The 21,995-nt window shown below is 45.0% G+C and overlaps 1 protein-coding gene across 3 annotated transcripts in view; it reads right to left on the bottom strand.

Moving 5' to 3' along the window:
• Nucleotides 1–10,296, bottom strand: part of FMNL3 (formin like 3) — a 51,692-nt gene extending 41,396 nt beyond the window's left edge. For all 3 annotated transcript variants that reach the window (XM_044914845.1, XM_044914846.1, XM_021704791.2), the window contains exon 1: nucleotides 10,117–10,296. In XM_044914845.1, the coding sequence (XP_044770780.1) occupies nucleotides 10,117–10,242 (126 nt within the window). In that variant the 5' untranslated portion in view covers nucleotides 10,243–10,296. The remainder of the gene's footprint in view (nucleotides 1–10,116) is intronic.
• Nucleotides 10,297–21,995: the final 11,699 nt, after the last annotated feature.

Raw genomic sequence — 21,995 nt, 5'->3', positions numbered from 1 at the left:
TGTAATTAACACATAAGTACATTCTCCTTGTAAAAAAGGTAAACATTATAAAGCTAAATTAAATTCCCTTTGACTTTCCTGTTCCTCCCAATATGGTTCCTTCACTCTCTATCCCAGAGGTAACTGCTTGTATACCTCCACAAATTTTTCTATGCATTTAAAAATCTATATATGCAGGGCGCCTGGGTGGCTCAGTCAGTTAAGTAACTGCCTTCAGCTCAGGGCATGATCCCGGGGTCCTGGGAATCGAGACCCACTGCGGGCTCCCTGCTCAGTGGGGAGTCTGCCTCTCCCTCTCCTTCTGTCCCTCCCCTTGCTTGTTCTCTCTCTCTCGCTCACTCTCTCTCAAATAAATAAAAATAAAAATAAAAGCTTTAAAAATAAAATGAGGGGCGCCTGGGTGGCTCAGTTGGTTAAGCGACTGCCTTCGGCTCAGGTCATGATCCTGGAGTCCCTGGATCGAGTCCCGCATCGGGCTCCCTGCTTGGCAGGGAACCTGCTTCTCCCTCTGACCCTCCCCCCTCTCATGTGCTCTCTCTCTCAGTCTCTCTCTCTCAAATAAATAAATAAAATCTTTAAAAAAAAATAAAATAAAATAAAATAAAATGAAATAAAAATCTATATATGCAATCAAGGATTAATCGTTTTTTGGAAGTTGTATTTCTAGCAGTCCTTTTAGCATAAGCAAAAAATCTAACTGAAAATTTTTGCTTAAGGCCTAAGTAAGTGACATTTAAGTTGAGACCTCCTCGAGGTTAGTTAACAGCTCTGAGCCCTGGTTTCATCACCTGTAAAACAGAAGTGACAACAACTCACAGAGTTGTTGACAAGTTAACTGATGAACGCATGCAAAAGCACGCAGCATCTACCCAACAAATGTTAATTCCCTTTCCTTGACCTATACAGTTAAACTGAGGCATTTGGTGGAGACCAGAAACTGAGCCATTCCTATAAGGATGAGACAGAGACTCTACCCAGAAAAAAACATTTTTAATGTTGTCTTGAAAAAAAAACTTTCTTTCATAGTAAGGCCCCTAAAAAACTCTGAATTTTCCTTCAAAAATTTTAGATGAAATACTCTGAGCAGTCAAAAAGCATATAGGTCATTTAAAAATTATTACTAATTTTTTCGGGAAGGCAGAAAGCAAAAGGATTTCAGCATAAAAGTAACTGCTATATCCTGGTTGTTCCCAGCCCCCTCTCGGGCACACCCTGGGAAGCAGACCGCCTGGATATTCCCAGAGAATTTAGGCCTGTAGGAGACAGCTGCCGCTTGAGGCAGGTAAGGACCTCCAAACACAGGATGTGACCTAACGTTTGGGTCTCACTGCAAGGATGCCACTGGTTCCCCTGGCTTGTCATAGTACATCCTGTCATCCCTACCTAGACGTTCCTGGAGGTTGAGGGTGTAGTTCAAAAGGGCAGACCCCATCACAAAATGTCCTTAATCAAAATTAAATCAAAATGTCCAGGGACCAGAATATCTCCCTCTGAATGGGAGTCAGCCAAGTTTCAACAAGCTCTCTTGTTTGGAACCACCAAGAGACATCATTTTATCTGAACTCATTACCAGGGCTTCTTCTCCTTACAAAATATCAAGAGTACTTGTATCAAGGAGCTCCTACTACCTTCTCACCCAGCTCTACCTTCCCATTCCTCTAGGCTCAAAGCCAGAAATTCCTTAGCAGATGCAAGAATAAGCTTTAAACCCCCAAATACCATACTGTGTGTGTGTGTGTGTGTGCACATATGCATTAGGGCAGGGAGAATTAGGGGTCACAGGTCTAATCAGATTTTCAAAAGGGTCTGTCACCCAAAAGATTCAGAAGCATTGTTCAAAGATCTCTCAAACATATTCCCAACCTAAAAGAATTTTTACTTTGGCTTGAGGAGTTAACCAGGGGTGGGTAAAGATCAGCAGTGGAGTATGCATACCCCAAACTGCTCCTTGATAAAATTTACGGTAGGGCCCAAAGTACAGAGGGAATCAGGGAATCAGTCCTTAAACCTAGAGACAGAAGTCATAAAAGAGGTCCATTTCTTGCCTGAGGGTATAATAGGAAATGGGAAAATCAAGAAAGTACCAAAAACTACGGTTCTACCTTCACTTTTACTGCTCCTGAAGCATGATCCCCAACTGGGACACAGGACAATGGAGGTACAGATTTGTAGAAGATGATTCTCAGCAGGGGTGCTATCAGCAGGTGGACAGGACCATCTTTTACAGTGTGGGACTGACCCAAACACTGGAGGATAGTTAATATCCCTGGCCCTCAGGCACGAAGTACCAGCAGCACCACCCAGTCAGCGTGATAACCAAAACATCTTCACTTATTTCCCAAAACTCCTTCCTGGGATCATACCTCCCCCACACGGCAACCACTTTTATTTATGGGAACAGAGGTTGGCGGAGTGGGTAGTATATATGCCACATTTATTTGTAGAACCTTTATAGGTTATAGAGTATTTTCACTGTTTTCTACTGTAAACATCCTCAAAACCCTGTAAGATAGGTATTATCGTTACCCATTTCATAAAGAATGAAATTTGCTCAGAAAGAAACATTTTTTAAAGATTTTATTTATTTTAGAGATAGAGTGTGTGTGCAGGAGCGCAGGGAGGGGCAGAGGGAGAGGGAGAGGCAGTGAGAACCTCAAGCCGACTGCACTGAGTGCAGAGCCCGATGCGGAGCTCGATCCCAAGACCCTGAAATCATGACCTGAACCGAAATCAAGAGTGGGATGTTTACTAGACTGCACCACCCAGGCACCCCTGTAGGTAGTTAGTTCTTAAAACAAGATAACCATCTCCTAAAGTACAGAGCCAGGCTCATCCCCAGCTCTTCCTTAAAGAGGCACTGGGCAACTGGGGGAGGGCTACGACATTCTCTAGTCTAGCCCTGAGTAGATGAGCAAGTAGGAAAAAGAGAGAATACATACCAGCTCTGTTAATGTTTTTAGGGACCCAGGGGCAAGACCACCAGCCCCAACTCCAGCCCCCCTGGCGATAACTCTGGGTGAGGGTGGGAAGGTGGTAAAAGAGATGGGGAGGGCATAGGAGGAAGAGATGAGGACAAGAACTGAAGCATCACATTGTAAACAGTGTAAACCCTTCCTCTCCTGGCAAAATTCCTTATGTAAATAACTCTGCTAGCCCCTTGCGGCTCTGAATATTATTTACAACACCATTCAAGGACCTCAAAGTACTTTATAAACTGAGAAGAATATGCAAATTCGCAAAGTTGGGTGGGGGGGCTACCCTGCCCAACACACAACCTCCCAGCCCGTGACTTTGCTGGGAGGGGATGGAAGACAGAAAATGTGAGAGAATCTGGAAAGAGGGGGATTCTGAAAGATGAAAAGAGAAGTAGAGAGCAGGGTGGGAGGCAAAGACAACCAGAAGATCTCAAGGGCAGAGAGGCAAGCGTGACAGTTCGACGTCTTCCTTGGGTGATTCATTCTCCCATGTGGAAGGAAAACAACATACAAAGATGTCGCTTTGCTGAGGGAGGCAAAAGGGAGACTGGAACCGGGAACTTGGGAATTCTAGCGGCTCAGTTCATCTCTATTCTGGAATACACTTTTCTTTGTGGATGACAATCTTAAAACCCTTAAGTTCCCACCTGGTACTGTTCAAAGAGGGAGCCCTGAAGTATCCAGCAAGGAGGAGGAGGTGGGGGTACTCTATGGAGACAGCACCCTCTCTTATCTTCAAAGTAAAAGGTCCCTTCCTCTTCTCTGAAGTGCATTTCCGAACTGGAATGAACCCCCGGCCTCTCCCTGGCACTGCTTCAGCTTAGCTCAGACTTGGGAGAAACGTTTCCCCCAGAATGGAGGTGACCAGCCTGGTCGACCAGTTAACACACTGACTTCAGGCAGCCAGCGCTGCTGTCCCCTGGGACCACTGCAGTCGATTCTGGGGCGGAACTCTGGTCTTGACCACAGAACCAGGGCCCTGGCTCCAACCAGCCTTCTCAGGCAACCTCAGGGGCAGGGGAGGATCTGTGGTCTCATTTCCTCTCCACCTTGGCTTCTTTTTTCACTTCATTGAAGATTAGCTATTTCCACCACGACTAGTTCCTGTTCTCAGCAGCTGTAGGGGTTGTTTCCCCGCAGACAGAGCTCTGAAACACTGGTGTGCCTGCCACCTGGACCGTCCCAGCTGCAGACTTGTCCCAGGCCCAACAAGTCCTGAGCTCAAGGGTTTCTTCGTCCCAGATAAAACAGCAGGGAGAAGAAACTAAGGGATAGGAAGCAATTCCAAGAACTCCACAGTAGATATATCAGTGTCCATTTTTTTAAAAATTATTTTAATCTTATATAATATGCTTTTTCCTATGTGAAAAAATTTTATAATAAAAATGTGGAAATGGATACATTTATTACATAGGAATATGTATATGTAATAAATCCCCAACAGAGAGCAAAGATTACAAACAAAAGATGGCCAAAACATTTATGATGAAATGTTGAAAGAAATGCAAGGTAAAACAAGACACCATTTCTTATTAATAAAATTGGCAAAGGTTTTTTAAAATGTTAAACCATCCAGTAATGTTTAGCTTACAAAGAAAGGGGATGCACACTGTCAGTGAAAAAGCCAACTAATACAACTTTTTTAGAAGCATATTTCTCAGAGGACTTTAAAAAGCATATCCCCTTTGACCCAATAATTATACTTCTAGCAATTTATCCTAAATAAATATTCAGACATGCACAGGATATTCTTCACAGTGTTATTTTTAGTAGCAAAAAAAGAGAGAGAAATAAAAGATAAGGCAATAATAAAGTATTATACTATGGAATACTATCCAGCTATGAAATCATGATACTAAAGAATGTTTAAACAAAGGAGAAAATGCTTAAGAAAGTAAAATAAAAATCAGTTTACAAAACAATTTGAACAGTATGATCCTAATTGTTAAAATATATGTAAGTACATCAAAATGTTAATGGTAGACAGTGAGATTATAGGTGACTTTAATTCTCTTCTTTATACTTTTCTACATAGCTTATACTTGTTACATTTTTAACTTCATTTTTTTTAAAGATTTTATTTATTTATTTGACAGAGAGAGACACAGCGAGAGAGGGAACACAAGCAGGGGGAGTGGGAAAGGGAGAAGCAGGCTTCTCGCGGAGCAGGGAGCCCGACGCGGGGCTCGATCCCAGGACCCTGGGATCATGACCTGAGCTGAAGGCAGACGCTTAATGACTGAGCCACCCAGGCGCCCCACATTTTTTCTTCTAAATTTGCTTAATAAACATGTATTATTGTCATAATCAGGAGAAAAGAAGCTATTCTCAATCCTCCTCCCTTCCTTTGAGGATACTCACATGCATGACTCCTTTTTTAAAAACCATTTGGAAATATGTATTGAGGACCTTAAAAACTTTATGTCCTACAACCTAGCCGGTTCAATTTTGGGTTTCTATCCTAAGGAAAACTCTAAATATTGAAAAGGTTTTGTACACCAAGATGTTCATCACAGCATTGTTTACGAAGGCAAACAGAAGCAAACAACCTAAATGTCCAACAATAGAACAGTTAAGTACACAATGGTACATTCACTTGAGGGGCCACTGTACAAGCATTTAAAAATGTTTACAATGACTGGCTTGGGAAAACTAGTGAAATAACAAAGCCAAAGGAAAAGAAAACAAACCCCAAACTGGATTAAAAAATATATAGCAATATTACAACATTGTACAAAACCTTATGCAGAGAAAAAAATATGAAAGGTTTTAAAACACATTGGCTCCATTTGGTAAAGGAACTAGAGAAAATACGGATGTTCTTCTTCAATATAAATCTTTAATCTTTTCTTCTTTCTAAATTGCCCATACTTTTCTTAGGGAATGAGTATTACTTTAAGAGAAAAAAGAAAAAAAGCTGAAACTCCCTCTGAGCAATGAAAACACTCCCAAATGACAAGAAGCCCACTCCTTCAGTCCTATTCCCCCACCCCCCCACGCACCTCCCTCAGTCTAAGGCAGGGTCATATGGGAAGGTCAAGGGAATGAGGCTCCTCTCTGGTGGTGTAAGGTCTTCTCGGTGAGGTCTCTGAGCAAGGGGGTTCCTCTGACCAGCTGCTGTCAAGGGTCCTCTCCCTCCCCCATGTCCTATTCCAGCCTGAACTAATTCACCACAATCCCCAGGGCTGGGAAAAAATTTCCATCGTAGTCATTTGGAACTTGATATTTAGTCCAAGTTTTTCCCAGCCCCTTTCTGTGTCACAGTAGGCCCTCAAAGCCTCTTAGACAACTAGCACCCAGACCAGCTTAGCTCCCACATCAATGCTGCACTTACAGCAAAACCCAAAGCCATCAGTCATCACCAGGGAAATGTGAGCGGAGGCCCCATGGCAGGGACAGGCTGTCATACAACCCCACCCTTCTGCCCTGAGGGCCTCCTCCTAAGGGATAAGCAGGGCTTTTTCTGGTGTCAGAACCTTTAGACTCCATTTCAAGTCCATAATAAGTCACCAAAGAGAAAAATGAGGGTGCAAACACAGCAAGGGCAGACAGCTATCCTTTCAAAGCCCTTAAAGCCCTCTGCCTCCCCTCTCTATCTTAGCAAAGGCCAGTACTGGCCAGAATACTAGCTCTGAGAAATTGAGGTTGGGTAGTAATCTAGTTGGGACCAAAACACAGACTGCAGCTCTATCAGACCAGAGATGGGTTCTCATTCTGATATGGATAGAGAAGTTCCAATAATTGCACCATCCCTAAGCTTCTCAGTACTCAAAAGAATAGGAGCTGCTGTTCAGACAGGGGGTAAGGAAGGATCCCAGAGAGACAGCATAACACAGCTTCCCAACCTTTTTCATATCGGGGCACACCAGAAAAATAATATTATTTGTACAGCACACCGGAAAAATGGTAGAACTGATCCCAGTCAGAGGTGACCAATCAGGGACCTCAGCTGCCCCCAGGGATGAGCGGATCAGTATCCCAGCAGAGCAGTAGGGGGAAGCCTTGTAGGGCACTGGGCCAGGTTAGGACTCTTGGGATCAATGTCCTGAACAAATCACCTCATGGCCTCAGACCTTGAGCTCTCCAACCTCGGCTGTCAGGCTGTGTGTCAGATCATGTGTCTACACCAGAAAGCTGGGAGCCTGTGGTCTTGACTCACAATGATACAACTTTCCCAGCCAGTGTGGTTTTCAGGGTTGGGGGCGGGTATTCCACAGATACACTGGAACTGGGGGAAGCCCTCCATCTGACAGAAGAAGGCATATCCTGAGACTAGCTACACAAAATAGGTAATTGGTTTCATCATATTTCTAAACTTAAAATCCTTTTTGGGAATACAAGTGATCTCAGATCTGAGTCACTGCTGAGAGCTACAAATTTAAAAGCTACCATTTACTGAGCATATAGTAGTTGCCAGACTCTGCTATCTAAGTACTTGACTTCCAGGTTCATTATATCCACACAGCAACCTCATGTGGCAAATACTATTATTATCTTCATTTATAAGAAGAAACTGGGACTCAAAGAGATGAAGCAACTTGCTTAAGGCCAAACACTTTTCTAACTAGAGATTGTGGAGAGGCCAGTATTTGAGCCCACTGTGACTTGAAAGTACGTATGTTTAATCAGGACACCAGTATGTCACCTCAACAAACTTTCAAACAGCTTTTTCAAAAATCAAATCAATCATAATGATGCTGACAATCTGGGAAAGAAAAAAGTAAGAAAGGAGCAGCTTGTCTGACTCACACAATCAAGAAAAAAAGCTAATCTATATGGAGTACCTACAGAGTACCAAGGGCTTTATTATACATGGCTCATCTAATTCTCATAAACCTACTAGGACAGAAATTATTACCCTATCTTCTAGGTAAGGAAATCTTAAAATGTATAGATGAGGCTTAGAGAGGTTAAGACAGTTACTAAGACAGCCCTTGCTTTTTCTACTACACACACTCCACTTCTCCTGACTATTCAGGAAATACACCTGAGCTTGCTCCAGGGTCAAACATCCAACAGCCAGTACTGTTCCCAAACAGTAGGACAGGAGAAAGAAAGATAGTAAAAAGGACACGTTTCAGAAGCAGAGGAAGGAGCCCCTAGAGAAGAACCCAAATCCCCAAGAAAGCATGATTTCCGTGTTGGAAAAGTGAGGTAAAATCCCCTCCTCCCATAAGACAGCTAACTAGCCCTGGCCTGCCCTGTTCCAACCCCCCATCAGCAGCAGCTCAGGCACACAGAAACAAGACCAAAACAAAAGCCAAGAGGAAACAAATCAAAACTTTATACAGAAAGTATAACTTGCAAGTGGGTGGTCCCAGCTCCCGCTTGACCTGTGCTCTCTGGGTGCTGTGGTTACTAATCAGGACACCACGTGCATTTTGTGGATATTAAGCCATCAGTTTGCCAACTAACTAAACAAACTTGTCAACCAAGTTCCAATGAGAACTCGATCAACTCTGGTTCTGAGCTCTCACGACCAACAGCCTGGCAGCCCCTACCTAAGGCAGCTCCCCACCCAGTCCACCTCAAACTATTCCTTTCTCTCCAATTTCTGTAACTACTTCGTGCCAGCTCACTGCGGGGGGGGGGGGCAGGATTCACACCCCCACTGGAGTGCAGATTCCCTCCCACTCTTTTCCCCAACAGTTGAGCTCTTGTTCTCAAGGGCACCAAATCCCAATCTCTCCTCCTCAGCCTCTGAGTTGGCCATAGCACGTCAGTAATCACTGACTCACCCATCCCCTTGAGGAGGCTGGGGGAAATGCAGAGGGCCACAGGATGTGTGGCCCAGATCCCTCTGGCCCTCTGCAGAGCTGGTGGGCAGAGAGGTTCCAGTAACATCGCTTCCCCTTGGAATGCCTCTGAGCTGGCTGCAGTACCAGTGTGGGCTAATGTCAGGCTCTCCACCATCGGAGAGGCCAGGATCTCTAGACAGTCCCACTGTTGCCAATAGATCTAATCTCCCTATTCCAAGGCAGATGAAATCCAATAAGGCTGCTAAGTCCACAACTATTCCCTCCACATGGGCAAAGGCAAAGCAGGCCCTTCAGGCCATACCAACAATAACAATAACAGCAGCATTAACACTGCCTGTTTAGAGAGTTCTTTGAGGGACTGGGAACTATTTCCCCAAATTTCTCAAAGGTTTACCTCTGCCAGCAAATGTTCCATCACCTCGTTCATTTTCTTTCCCCAAAACTTCATTATTACCTCCAACATATTTCCTGGCTCCACCCCAGTGATACCAGCTCAGATCCTCCCTATCCACAGAGCCACTGACACCAAAGTCCAGTTCCCACACCAAAGGAGAATCCCAAAGCAGCCTTAAGATTCATCTATACAGATCTTTGGGGAACCTACAGAAAGTCTAAAAGGAAGTACAGGCAAAAGAACACAAACCAGCCACTAGGGCTTAACATAAAGAGGGAGAAAAAAAGGGGGCGGGATGGTTTGTGTATTGTTTCAGTTGTAAAAATACACTGGTGAAATGGCTTATCCACATGTTCAGCCTTTTAGACAAATCCACTATAACTTTGCAGGATGCCTGCAGGCCATTCTGAAAATAAGTAGAATGGCATCACTCTTTATTCCACCCCCTTCGAGAGCTCCCAGCCCCCTCTCCATTCCCCCACCTCTCCCCTAAACATCTGGTCTGGGCTGGAAGTGGGACCCACTCCCTGGGAAGCCTCCATGTTAACACGAGAGGCGGTCTCCCCAGTCAGAGAACCCTAACTTGGGCTGAAGAGTGGGCCGGCCCCAGGTTTCTGAATTCCCCGGCACCAGCAAGAGGCTTAGAAATGAGAATTCTAGGGACCTGGGAAGGCTGTCGGGGAAGTGGTGAGAAGTGCGAGGGCTGAAGAAGGGGTAGGGAAGAGGAAGAAGTGTGGATCCTGGGGAGGTCTCAGGCTGAGGACCCCTCCTCCTGTGTCCAGCGGTTGAGGCCGCGGTCGGGAGGTCCCCGACGGGGCTGTCGGGCGACCAGCGGCTGCTCAGAGATTGCCAAGAAGACACTGTGTCTATCGGAAACCCCCCCCCCGCGAAGGGGTGGGCCGGCTAGGGACAGCCGGGCAAAGTCCTACCCCGAGCACTGGGACCTCGGGGACGGTAGGAGGGGGAAGGGACTGGGCTCAGCTCTCACCAGCACCAAGGCGAACCTCTCTTCCAGTTCACAGGGCTCAGGCATCGGCATCTTGCCGGGCGGCGGCAGCAGCGATACTGAAGGCGGCTCGCCCGGGCCCCCCTCGGCGCTCTCCAGGTTGCCCATCGCAGCGGGGCCCCCTCGGGGGCCTCAGCCCCCCACCTCCACGCCCGGGGGCCTTGGGCTCGGCCGCTCCGACCCGGCTCCTCCCTCAGCGTCGGCTCCCCTAGTCTCGACTCCTCTGCCCCGTACGGGGCGCTGAGAGCTCCTCGGGGTCCCGCAGGCGGTGACGCGCTGCGAGGGCGGAGGCAGCGCAGCGGACAGCGGCACCGAAGCGACCGACCCGGCGGCCACCGCTCTCGCTCACACCCGCCGCCTGGCCGCTCTCTGCTCGCCGCTCCCGCGCTGCCCCTCCCCGCCCCCTCGCGCTCTTTCCCTCCCACCACCCCCCCACTTGGCTTCCTCCCACCCACTCCCGGCCGAGACTCCGGCTTCCCCACCCCCGAACGCCGACTACAGCCCGCGCGCCGCGCGCCCCATTCATGCAGGGCCCGCCTCCCGCCTACAGGCCTCCTGAGCATCCCGTCCCGCCCCCCGCGCCTGATTGACGACAGTACCTGCCAATCACAGCGCCTCCCGCCCCCCCCCCTCCCGGCGGCCTCGCGCCCGGCGCCTAGCGCACCCTGGCGGTTCTAGTGCGAATCGAATCACCGTGGTGGCTGGAGGTGTGAGGCGCTGACTTGGACATCCGGGAAATGGACCTGGCCCTTTCCACAAGGAGCTCGTAAAACATACAAATATGTAATATATAGGGCACAGTGTGTAAAGCTAGCTACACGAGAAGTAGAAACAACCAGGATGGGGCGCCTGGGTGGCTCAGTCGTTAAGCGTCTGCCTTCCGCTCAGGTCATGATCCCAGGGTTCTGGGATCGAGCCACGCGTCGGGCTCCTTGTTCCCCGGGAAGCTGTTTCTCCGTCTCCCACGACCCCTGCTTGCGTTCCTTCTCTCCCTGTGTCTCTCTCTGTCAAATAAATAAATAAAATCTTTAAAAAAAAGAAAAAAGAAACAACTAGGATGCTCAGGAGAGGGAGAGAGACCACGTCCATTAAGAGTTATAATGAACTCCTTTGAATTGGGCACTGAGGGGTGAGGAAAACTTTAACTGACAGAGACAGGTGAAAAGGCATTTAGGAGGAGAGAAGCTTACCAAAGTTCAGAGGCTGATCTGGCTGGACGTGAAAATGGAGGTGCAGAAGAATAATGCTATTCTGGGCTAGGTCTGCTGGTGGGTCATCACTGATGATGTGATGAACATCTGTTTTTTCTGCTAGCCTAGCTTCCATTCCTTTTCTTCAAGTAATAACACCCCATTTCCTCTTAGGGAACCACCAATCCCCTCTTCTCAGTCCAAATGGAACTGAACTTCACCCCCTTTCCAGGGGGCCTTATGACCTAGGCCCTGCCAGTCACAGTATTTTCTTCCCCTACCCTTAGAGACTGTTTTAGGGATCAACACTTGACCCAAACCCAGAATATAAGACTCATTTCCAAGGCTTTCTTTCACTGGAACAGTCAGGAAAGAGACACTCTATTTCCATTAGGGCTGCTGGATTGTTAGGATGTAAATCTGGGGCTGCTGGTAGCCATCATGTCTTCACCCATCACACTTCAAGCCTGCTGGGGAAAGCAAAGCTAAGAGATAGGACAGAGTTCTAGCAACACCCTGAAAACCTGAATCTAACCATGCCTGAAGTTATCACCTTGACTTTTTCTTTATGTATTCAACAAATTTTTACTGAAAAGCTTATTATATGTCAGATACTGTTTCAGGTTTTGCAGATACATCTGTAAACAAAAAAGGCATATACCTTGCCCTTTCAGAATTTACACTTACAACTAAACAAGTAAAATGTACCGATGCTAGTGATCAGTGTTGATGAAAATAAAACTAAAAAGGGATAGAGGTGGAAGAGAGGTTAAAATTTTAAATAAGATGGTCAGAGAAGGCCTCAGTAATAAGATGACGTTTGGATTTGGATAAAGATCTGAAGAAAGTAAGGGAGTAAGCCATGTAGATATCTGAGGGAAGAATGATCCAGAGAGGATGGCAAGTCCATACTATGTGTCATGTGTTAGAGGAACAGCAAGGAGGTCAGTGTGAGATAATACAGGTGGAGAGATGGTGGTGGTTTGAAGCAGGAGAGCTGTACAGGCAGAGAGAAATGGTCAGATTCTTTTTTAAAAAAATTTTTTGCCACATTTTGTCTATAGATACATAGTTACCGCTAAACTTTATTTATTTATTTATTTATTTATTTATTTATTTATTTATTTATTTATTTATTTATGTAAACTCCATGCCCAGAGTAGGGTGTGAACTCACAACGCTGGGATCAAGAGTCGCATGCTCTACTGACTGAGCCAGGCAGGAGCCCCGGAAATGGTCAAAGTAGGACCAATAGTATTGTTTGGTACTTTGGAATTATCTTTTATTCACCCTCCACATTCAAAGTTTTTATTTGACCTGAGCAACTGGGAGGGTGGAGTTTTCACTAACCAAAATGGAGAGAGGAGTAGGTTTGTTGAGGGAGAGCCAGAAAGGGAAGATTAGAAACAGGGTGTTGACTGTGATGAGTTTGATTTGCTGACTGGACATCCAAGTAGAGTTAGCCATTTGGCAATTGGATATAAATGAATCTGGAGATCTAGGTTGGTAGTATCAGTTTGGAAATCATCATCATGTGGATGCTATTTAAAGCTGGTAAATTCTCTTTTGCGAGTCAGTCTGCATTGTTTCTATTGCTTACAACCCAAAAGTGGAGGAGTCCCTGTCTTCAGACCACTGAAGCTCTCTCCTGTGAAGATCAGCCTCTTCCAGTTGGACAAATCAATCAACTCACTCACATCTTATCCCCCCTTTTCCTCCCCTCCTCCCCAAACACATACTTTCCCAATTGCTGTAGCAGACTCTTCTAAAGCAGAAGAGTTATAAGACACTGAAGACTTCTACTAGACAAAAAAACTGAGAATTCAAAAGGGGAAATAATTCATCAATCACTTTTTTAACAGTTCCTCAAGGAACATCCAGCAGAAAGAAGAGACTCAATAAGACAGTAAACAGCAGTGTATTTACCCTTATGTGGTCTTTTGGTCCCCAACATTTTATTTTTGGTTTTGCTTGACCACCAGATCTACATACTCTAGGGACTTCTGGAGTCTGCTAGATTCGTGCTTTCATTGTTAACTCTCTGCTCACCCACCTTCAAAGTTTCTAACTTTATACAAGATAAAGCCAAAACTTAATCTGATATTCAAAGGTCTATATCAACTCTAAACCCCATTGCCCCTTCAATCTACTTTTCCTATCTTACCTGGCTCTAATATTTTATGAACCCTTTGCTTCAGCTGGAAACGTCCACCTCCAAACATTTGTTGTACATTTTTATGTCTTTTTTTTTTCTTAAAGATTTTATTTATTTTTTTATTTGACAGAGAGAGACACAGCGAGAGAGGGAACACAAGCAGGGGGAGTGGGAGAGGGAGAAGCAGGCTTCCCGCGGAGCGGGGAGCCCGATGTGGGGCTCGATTCCAGGACCCCGGGATCATGACCTGAGCCTAAGGCAGACGCTTAACGACTGAGCCACCCAGGTGCCCCGTACATTTTTATGTCTTCAGCTTAGTTCTCCCAAAATGCCCATGTCCTAATCCCCAGAACTTGTGAATATGTTATTTTACATGCCAAAAAGGACTTTGCAGATGTGATTAAGTTAAGGATCTTGAGATGGGAAGATTATCGTGGGTTATCTGAGTGTGTTCAATGTAATCGCAAGGGCCCTTCTAAGAGCGAGGCAGAAGGGTCAGAATGAGAGGAGACATAGCAACAGAAGCAGAAGTTGGAGGGATGCAGGGCCCTAAGCCAAGGAATGCAGCAGCCTTTAGAAACTGGGAAAGGCAAGGAAATAGATTCTCCCCTAGAGCCTCTGGAAGGAACACAGCCCTGTTAACACTTTAATTTTAGCCCTGTAAGACCTATTTTCAGACATCTAACATCTAGAACTGTAACATAATAAATCTGTGTTGTTTTAAGCCACTAAGTTTGTGGTAATTTGTTAAAGTAGTAATAGAGAATGAGTTCACCCCTGCTCTGTCCCTGTTTTAGATTTCTGCTTTCTTCTGTGCAGCCTATACAAATCCCACACAGACTAAGCATAATCTTGAGTTTTTAAAAAAATGTAACAAATACCTATTGGATGTCTATCATGTGCAAAGCATCTGGCTAGATACCAGTAAATAGAGAAAGAATGCAAGATACAAAGATGAATAAGAGACACCCTGACTTCAAATGAGCTGACAGGCAGGGGAGGCAAGGTAGAGAGGATATGGACTGAGTTTGAAGGCATCAGATGGAATCACTGGTGGATACCAGCTTCTAAGTCCCATCCTCGAGTTCTCCCAGATTTAAATGATCATGACTCTTATTTTCTCAACTTTTCATTTAGAACATTTACTGAGAGTCTACTACTACCTGCAAGACACTGTGCTAGGTGCCATGGAGGATACCCAGATACATAACTCCTGGTTCCTCTACTGCTTTCTGTTGTTTAATTTTGTGTCTGTGTCTTGTCTGGACTGTGGGATTTTTTGTTTGTTTATTTGAAACGTGTGTATCCAGCACCTCCTTTGTTTCATAAGTATGAAGGGAGATTCAATGATGACTAGGTGTCTTTCTTTCAGGTGCTCACTATCTCCTAGGAAAGAGTCTCAACATATTTACAAAACAGTGTGATAAGTATTGGAATAGAGGGATGTGCAAAATGTTCCCAAGAGAACTGAGGGTGGAGCTATAAAGGGGGGCTTTGGAGAGTAGGTGACACTTGAGCCAGGGCTGAAAGATGAATAGATGTGCCAGAGGGAAAGGTGAGACAGTGTGATGAGAAGGTGATGGAAGGAGGGGTGATCAGGAGGGTAAGGGGCATTTCAGGAAGGAGGAAAAATTACGGGCCAAGAGAATTGTGAAAGAGCATGGAAGTCTAAGCAATGGTAAGAATTTCGGTGAGGCTGAAGCATAGGATGTGTGTATAGCAGGAGGAGAAGAGACAAAGCTAGAGAGGCATGTCAAATCAAGTTCAAGAGGATTCTTGTGCTCCACTGAGGAGTTCGTCCTATGCTGTAGACAGTTCTGATTCCTAGATGGTTTTCCAGTATGCCCTTTGGAAAGATTCCTTTATCAGGATTGAGAATACAGAAAGCTCTACAGAGAGGGGCGCCTGGGTGGCTCAGTCATTAAGCATCTGCCTTCAGCTCAGGTCATGATCCCAGGGTCCTGGGATGGAGCCCCGCATCGGGCTCCCTGCTCCGCGGGAAGGCTGCTTCTCCCTCTCCCACTCCCCCTGCTTGTGTTCCCTCTCTCGCTGTGTCTCTCTCTGTCAAACAAATAAAATCTTAAAAAAAAAAAAAAGAAAGAAAGCTCTACAGAGACGATATGGAAAAGAGAAGGGCCGGAACCAAATCAGAGCAGGGGAATGAAGAGAAATAAAGTCATAGGTAAAGATTATAGTAGTCTGGGGCGCCTGGGTGGCTCAGTTGGTTAAGCGACTGCCTTCGGCTCAGGTCATGATCCTGGAGTCCCGGGATCGAGTCCCACATCGGGCTCCCTGCTCGGTAGGGAGTCTGCTTCTCCCTCTGACCCTCCCCCCTCTCATGTACTCACGCTCTCTCTCATTCTCTCTCTCTCAAATAAATAAATAAAATCTTTAAAAAAAAAATTACATTAGTCTGCTTGGGTTGCCATAACAAAATACTGCAGATTGGGCGTCTTAAACAACAGAAATTTATTTTCTCACAGCCCTGGAGGCCAAAAGTCCAAGATGAAGGTGCCATCAGTGTTGGTTTCTGGTGAAACCTCTCTTCCTGACTTGTAGATGGCCACCTTCTTGCTGGGTGCTCATATAGTCTCACTTCTGTTCAGACTTGGAGAAAGAGGGCTGTACTGTGTCTTTTTAGTAGGATGCCAGTGCTATTGCATTAGGCCCCACCCTTATGACCTCCTTCAACCTTAATTGCCTCTTTAAAGGCCCTATCACAAAAACAGTCACCTTGGGGGTTAGGCTTCAACGTATGAATTTGGGGAGGACACAATTCAGTCTATAACAGAGCTATACTGGAGACAGAATCAAGAAGACTTAGTTACACCTATTAGATGATAGTGACTAATATTTTTACAGTGCTTTATAATTTACAGTATTTTTTTCACATCTATTACCCGATTTTATCTTTACAACACTGTAGGAGGGGGATATTATCATTATCCTCATTACATAGATGAATAAACGGACTAAATGAAGTTAAATAATATGTTCAAAACCATATGCTAGTAAGTGGTGACCCTGGCGCTGAAACTGAACTCGGCCTTGGAATCCCATACCATTCTGATTCTCTTGTGAGAGGTGAGGGAATAAAGAAGACTGAAAAGTTGAGGCCAGCTTGAGGATGTGTCTTAGCCTTAATCTCTAGGGAAGCCCAGAATCTCTCTTAGATCAACTGCTTCCATCTCCTTACTCGAAATACTTTCAAACTCCTGCCTCCACCTGCGCCCTCCCCACTGAGGAAGTTCTACGTTATCTCCAGCCCCCTCCTCTAAAATCTTGAGAAACACACACTTCCTTTCTCCTTCTCTTTCCTGGGAAGGTGTGGAGGGTGGGGGAGGGGGAGGGGGATGTGAACAGACATTTAAAAGTTTTTCTTAGTGGTTCAGTCGGTTCAGTCTGGGTGGTTCAGTCGGTTAAGCGTCTGCCTTCGGCTCAGGTCATGATCCTGGGGTCCTGGGATTGAGCCCCACATTGGGCTCCCTGCTCTGCAGGGATCCTGCTTCTCCCTCTCTCTCTGCTACTCCCCTTGCTTGTGCCCTCTCTCTGGCTCTCTCTCTCTCTCAAATAAATAGCTAAAAATCTTAAAAAATAATAAATAAAAGTTTTTCTTAATAATTTACACTTTTACACATAGAATGCTCTTTCCCTCTCTCTTTGCTGGCTAATTCCTCTCATCCACTAAAATAAAGCTTACAGGTCACCTCTTTTCATGACTTTCCAAGTTTAATTGAGAACATGTCCATGAGCACATAGTGTCCCAACATATCTTTATCATCATACCATGAAATCATCAAATTGTGTAAGCTCCTTCAGGGCAAGTAGATATTCCTAGTATCTAGCAATACCACCCACTTCATGTCTGTTACATGCTCATTGAACAGATGAATGACTTCATACATTGTCACATTCTTGCCACCCAATGGCAGTCCCTTTGTTCTTTACCATTCCTCCCAGATACAATCTGTCTGCTTGTATCACTCAGGGTTCAATGCAAGAGACAAAAGTTCCTCCAAGTATTGTAAGGATGCTAGGACACAGTGCTTACAAAATCAACTGGAAAGTCTAGAGGAGCCCACTGTAGGCTGAAACTCCACCAAGGGAGCTGCTACCTCTCCCACAGTCAGGGAGGGTGTTGTATCTGGAGGTCTCCGCCAATGACTGGGTCCAAGAACAAGTGCCTACAAGTGTGATCCTGAGATCTGGAAGCTATGATCAGGACGTTGCTGCTGCTACACTCTGATGCAACTACCTCCCAATATTTACAAAGCTGGAGACATCACTGAATCACCGCTATACAAATATATCACATCTCCATGAATTTGCTTGCCAGGAGATAGAGCCAAAGCTGCAGTACAATGGCCTTTGTCTCACTTCTGCCTTCTAAATCTCACCCAAATACATCACACTGCCTGCAAGGCCTTCTGAGAAATATAATCCTTAGCTTTTCAGCCTCTGCAGTGTAGGAAAGCACACCAGAAGGAGATGGGAATATACGATGAACGCGAACTAACCATACCCACCACTCTGCTAGTCTGAAATCCACCCAAAGTCTTGTCCTCTGCAATTGGGTCTTTTCCTCCTTCCCCAACCGCCTTGCCCAATGCCTATCTTGGTGGCCTGTTTGGTCTTTGGTCTTGGTCTCTTCAGTCGGCTCCTTCAGGCTATATAGTTCACCCTTTTCTGTGATGTGGGTGAGGCAAAATTTATTAGCTATGACTCCAAAAGCACTATCTGTAAAAGAATGAATTGACATATTGGGCTTCATCAAAATTAAAAACTAATGCTCTTTGAAAGGCTCTTTGAAAACTCTTTGAAAGGTTTTTTGCTTTTGTGTTTTAAGTAGGCTCCATGCCCAATGTGGGGCTTGAACTCACAACCCTGAGATCAAAGTTGCATGCTGTACTGAGTGAGGCAGTGAGGCACCCCTGGAAGGCATTGTTAAGAGAAGTCAAAACAAGCCACAAGCCCAGAGAAAATGTTGCAAATCACCTATCTGACAAAGGACTTGTATCCAGAATATACAAATAAATCTCAAAAATCAATGATAAGAAAAATAAACAGCCCAATTTTTTTTAAAAAATGGGCAAAAAATTTGAACAGATCACTCACCAAAGAAGATATATGGATGACAAATAAGCACATGAAAAGATATTTAATATCATTCATCATTAGGGAAATGCAAATTAAGACCACAATGAGATACCACTACACAGCTAAAATTAAAAAGTCTGATCTGGGGCGCCTGGGTGGCTCAGACTGTTAAGCGTCTGCCTTCGGCTCAGGTCATGATCCCAGGGTCCTGGGATTGAGTCCCGCATCGGGCTCCCTGCTCCTTGGGAACCTGCTTCTCCCTCTGCTTCTCTCTCTCTCTCTCTGTCTCTCATGAATAAATAAATAAAATCTTTAAAAAAAATAAAAAAATAAAAAAAATAAGTCTGATCTGAGTGTTGGTGATGATTTGGAGAAACTAGACTTCTCACATACTACTTGTGGGAGCATAAAATGGTAAAACCACTTTGGAAAACAGCAGTTTCTTAAAAAGTTAAACATACACCTACCATGTGATGTAATCATTCTACTTCTAGATATTTACTCCAGAGAAAAGAAAACACATGGGCACACAAAGACTGGTACACAAATGTTCTTAGCACTTTGTTATTTTTTTTTTTTAAGATTTTATTTATTTATTTGACAGAGAGAGACACAGTGAGAGAGGGAACACAAGCAGGGGGAGTGGGAGAGGGAGAAGCAGGCTCCCCGCAGAGCAGGGAGCCCGATGCGGGACTCGATCCCAGGACCCTGGGATCATGACCTGAGCTGAAGGCAGTCGCTTAACCAACTGAGCCACCCAGGCGCCCAGTTCTTAGCACTTTGGAATAGCAAAAGACTGGAAACAATGCCAAAGCCCATTGCCAAGTGAGTGGATAAACAAATTAAATATCCCATTGTATTATCCATACAATGGGATAACAAAATGAATAGGAAGAGATCAAGTACGATACTATAATGATGGATGAATCTCAAATAATTATCTTGATTAAAAGAGGCCAAACAATATGACCATACAGTATGAATACACATATAAAATTCTAGAAAATTCAAACTAATCTACAATGATAGAAACCAGATCAGTGTTTGCCTAGGGATAAGGGAGGATAAAGGCAGGAAAGATTATGAAGGCGCATGAGGAAGTTTGGGGGGGATAATGGATATGTCCATTTTCTTGATTATGATGATAGTTTCGGGGTACCTGGGTGCCTCAGTTGGTTAAGCGTCTGCCTTCGGCTCAGGTCATGATCTCAGGGTCCTGGGATTGAGCCCCACATCAGGCTCTCTGCTCAGAGGTGAGTCTGCTTCTTCCTCTCCCTCTCCCTCTGTGATCTCTCTGGCTCTCGCTCTCTCTCAAATAAATAAATAAAAAAATCTTAAAAAAAATATGATGATGGTTTCATGTCAAAACTCATGAAATTGGATGCTTTAAATATATGCAGTTTGTTATATGTCAATTATACCTAAGAAAAAAATTAAAGCAGAGACAGTTGGACTGGAAAGAAACCTCTTGTATATATTCACTCACATGATTTTTGGTTTGTCTGTCTTTCCCACTAGCATGAAAACTCCATGGAGGCTGGGGCTGTACCTATTTGCACAAGCACATCTCTAGTGTTTAACATAGAATCTGGTGCATGGGGGCGCCTGGGTGGCTCAGTCGTTAAGCGTCTGCCTTCGGCTCAGGTCCTGATCCCAAGGTCCTGGGATGGAGCCCTGCATCGGGCTCCCTGCTCAGCGGGAAGCCTGCTTCTCCCTCTCCCACTCCCCCTGCTTGTGTTCCCTCTCTCGCTGTGTCTCTCTGTGTCCAAAAAAAAAAAAAAAAAATCTAAAAAAAAAAAAAGAATCTGGTGCATATTAGGTACTTGACATTAGGTACTTGCTGAAGAAAGAAGAGAGAGAGAAGAGTTGAGAATACCTCCAAGTTTTAACCTGAGTAAAAGAGAGAAGGTGCTGCTGCTGCTGATAGGTATGGAGGAATCAGGAGGAAAGGCGAAAATGACCCACAAAGGAGGAGAAGAAGAGCCAAATAGTGTTGTGCCAGCGAAGCCAAAGTTAAGTAGTAGTTTCAATGAGAAGGATTAGAAAAAGGCCATTTGATTTTTGGGTTTAGAAGTTAGAAGGCATTGGGGCCCCGAAGAAAGTGATTTTGGACAGAAGCCTGGTTGTTTTTTCCTCCCCTGCCCTCCCCGTACACAAAACAAAAACTTCTTCATACAGTGAAAGTATCCATTTGCTTCACTGCGTCTTAGTCTTCACTAGTTGACTCCTGTCCAAGCCCTCATTCTCTGTCCCTTGTTCTGTTCTGATAGCCTAACTCCTCCTTTCTTGGGGGGCCACTCGTGTTCTCTTACAATCCATTTGCCTCAAATCAGCTAGAATGATGGTGTTAAAACACAAATCGGGTCCTGTGCCTCCTTCTTCCATGGAATCTCCTTGTTATTTAGTTGCCCTTTTACGCTCATGGTTAACACCCTCCTGTGTTCAAGCTGTGAAGCCCTCAAGTTTTGTCACATTGTCAGCTGGAATCAGGAGAGGACTGAGTAAGAGTATTAGGTATATATTTCTGCTGAACAAATTACCCAAACCTTTGAGGCTTGAGACAAACAAAAAACTTTATGATCTTATAGTTTCGGAGAGTCAGGCATCTGGGAGACGCTTAGCTGGGTGCTTCTGGCTTAACCTCTCTAAGAAGGTTGCAATAAAGCTCCTGCCTGGGGCTCCAGTCCTCAGAAGTCCTGACTGCTTTGAAGAAACCTCTCTCCCAGGGCTGTCGGCAGGATGCCTCCGTTCCTCGCTGGCTGTCAGCAAAACGCCTTGGTTCCTCGCCACCTGGGCCTTTCCACCGAGCTGCTTGAGTCTCCTCCTGACATGGCAACTGGCCATGAGTGATCTGAGAGAGAGCAGAGAGGATGTCACAGTGCTTTTCATGATTTAGTCTCTCTGGCCTTCATCATTTCCACTTTATTGTATTTATTAGAAGCAAGTCCTTCAGTCCAGCCCACACCGAATGGGAGGAGAATTAGACTCCACCTCTTGAAGGGAAAAGTCTCAAAGAATGTCAGGACCTACTGGAAAACCATCACCGTAAGGCAAGGAAAAAAAGGTTTATCAATGCCTTGAGGACGAAGAAAGGGTCTGGATCATCCATTGTGAATAGCAGTACAAGAGTTAATGCAGTGAGCAATTGTTATAAGAGTGTAGTACGTTTTCCACCTGTGCTACGTCACAGGAGCAGGGCCAGGGAAAGCAGATGAAGAGGCTGGCCAAGGGTTTGGGGCTTGGAAACAGCAAGAGAATAGAAAAATGTGGACGTTAGAGGGGTGGGAAATACTGAAGTAACTGATCTGAAGCTCAGACCGGAGGTCCGCAGTGATATGGAAAGAGCTAATTACTTCCAAGAATGAAGAATCTGTGATAGCTCTTTAAGGAAACTGACTTAATCTGGGTTCCAGTTTCTT

The sequence above is a fragment of the Neomonachus schauinslandi genome, chromosome 5 (assembly GCF_002201575.2).
Source record: "Neomonachus schauinslandi chromosome 5, ASM220157v2, whole genome shotgun sequence".
Taxonomy (NCBI): Eukaryota; Metazoa; Chordata; class Mammalia; order Carnivora; family Phocidae; genus Neomonachus; species Neomonachus schauinslandi.
This window is presented reverse-complemented; position numbering and strand designations above follow the sequence as displayed.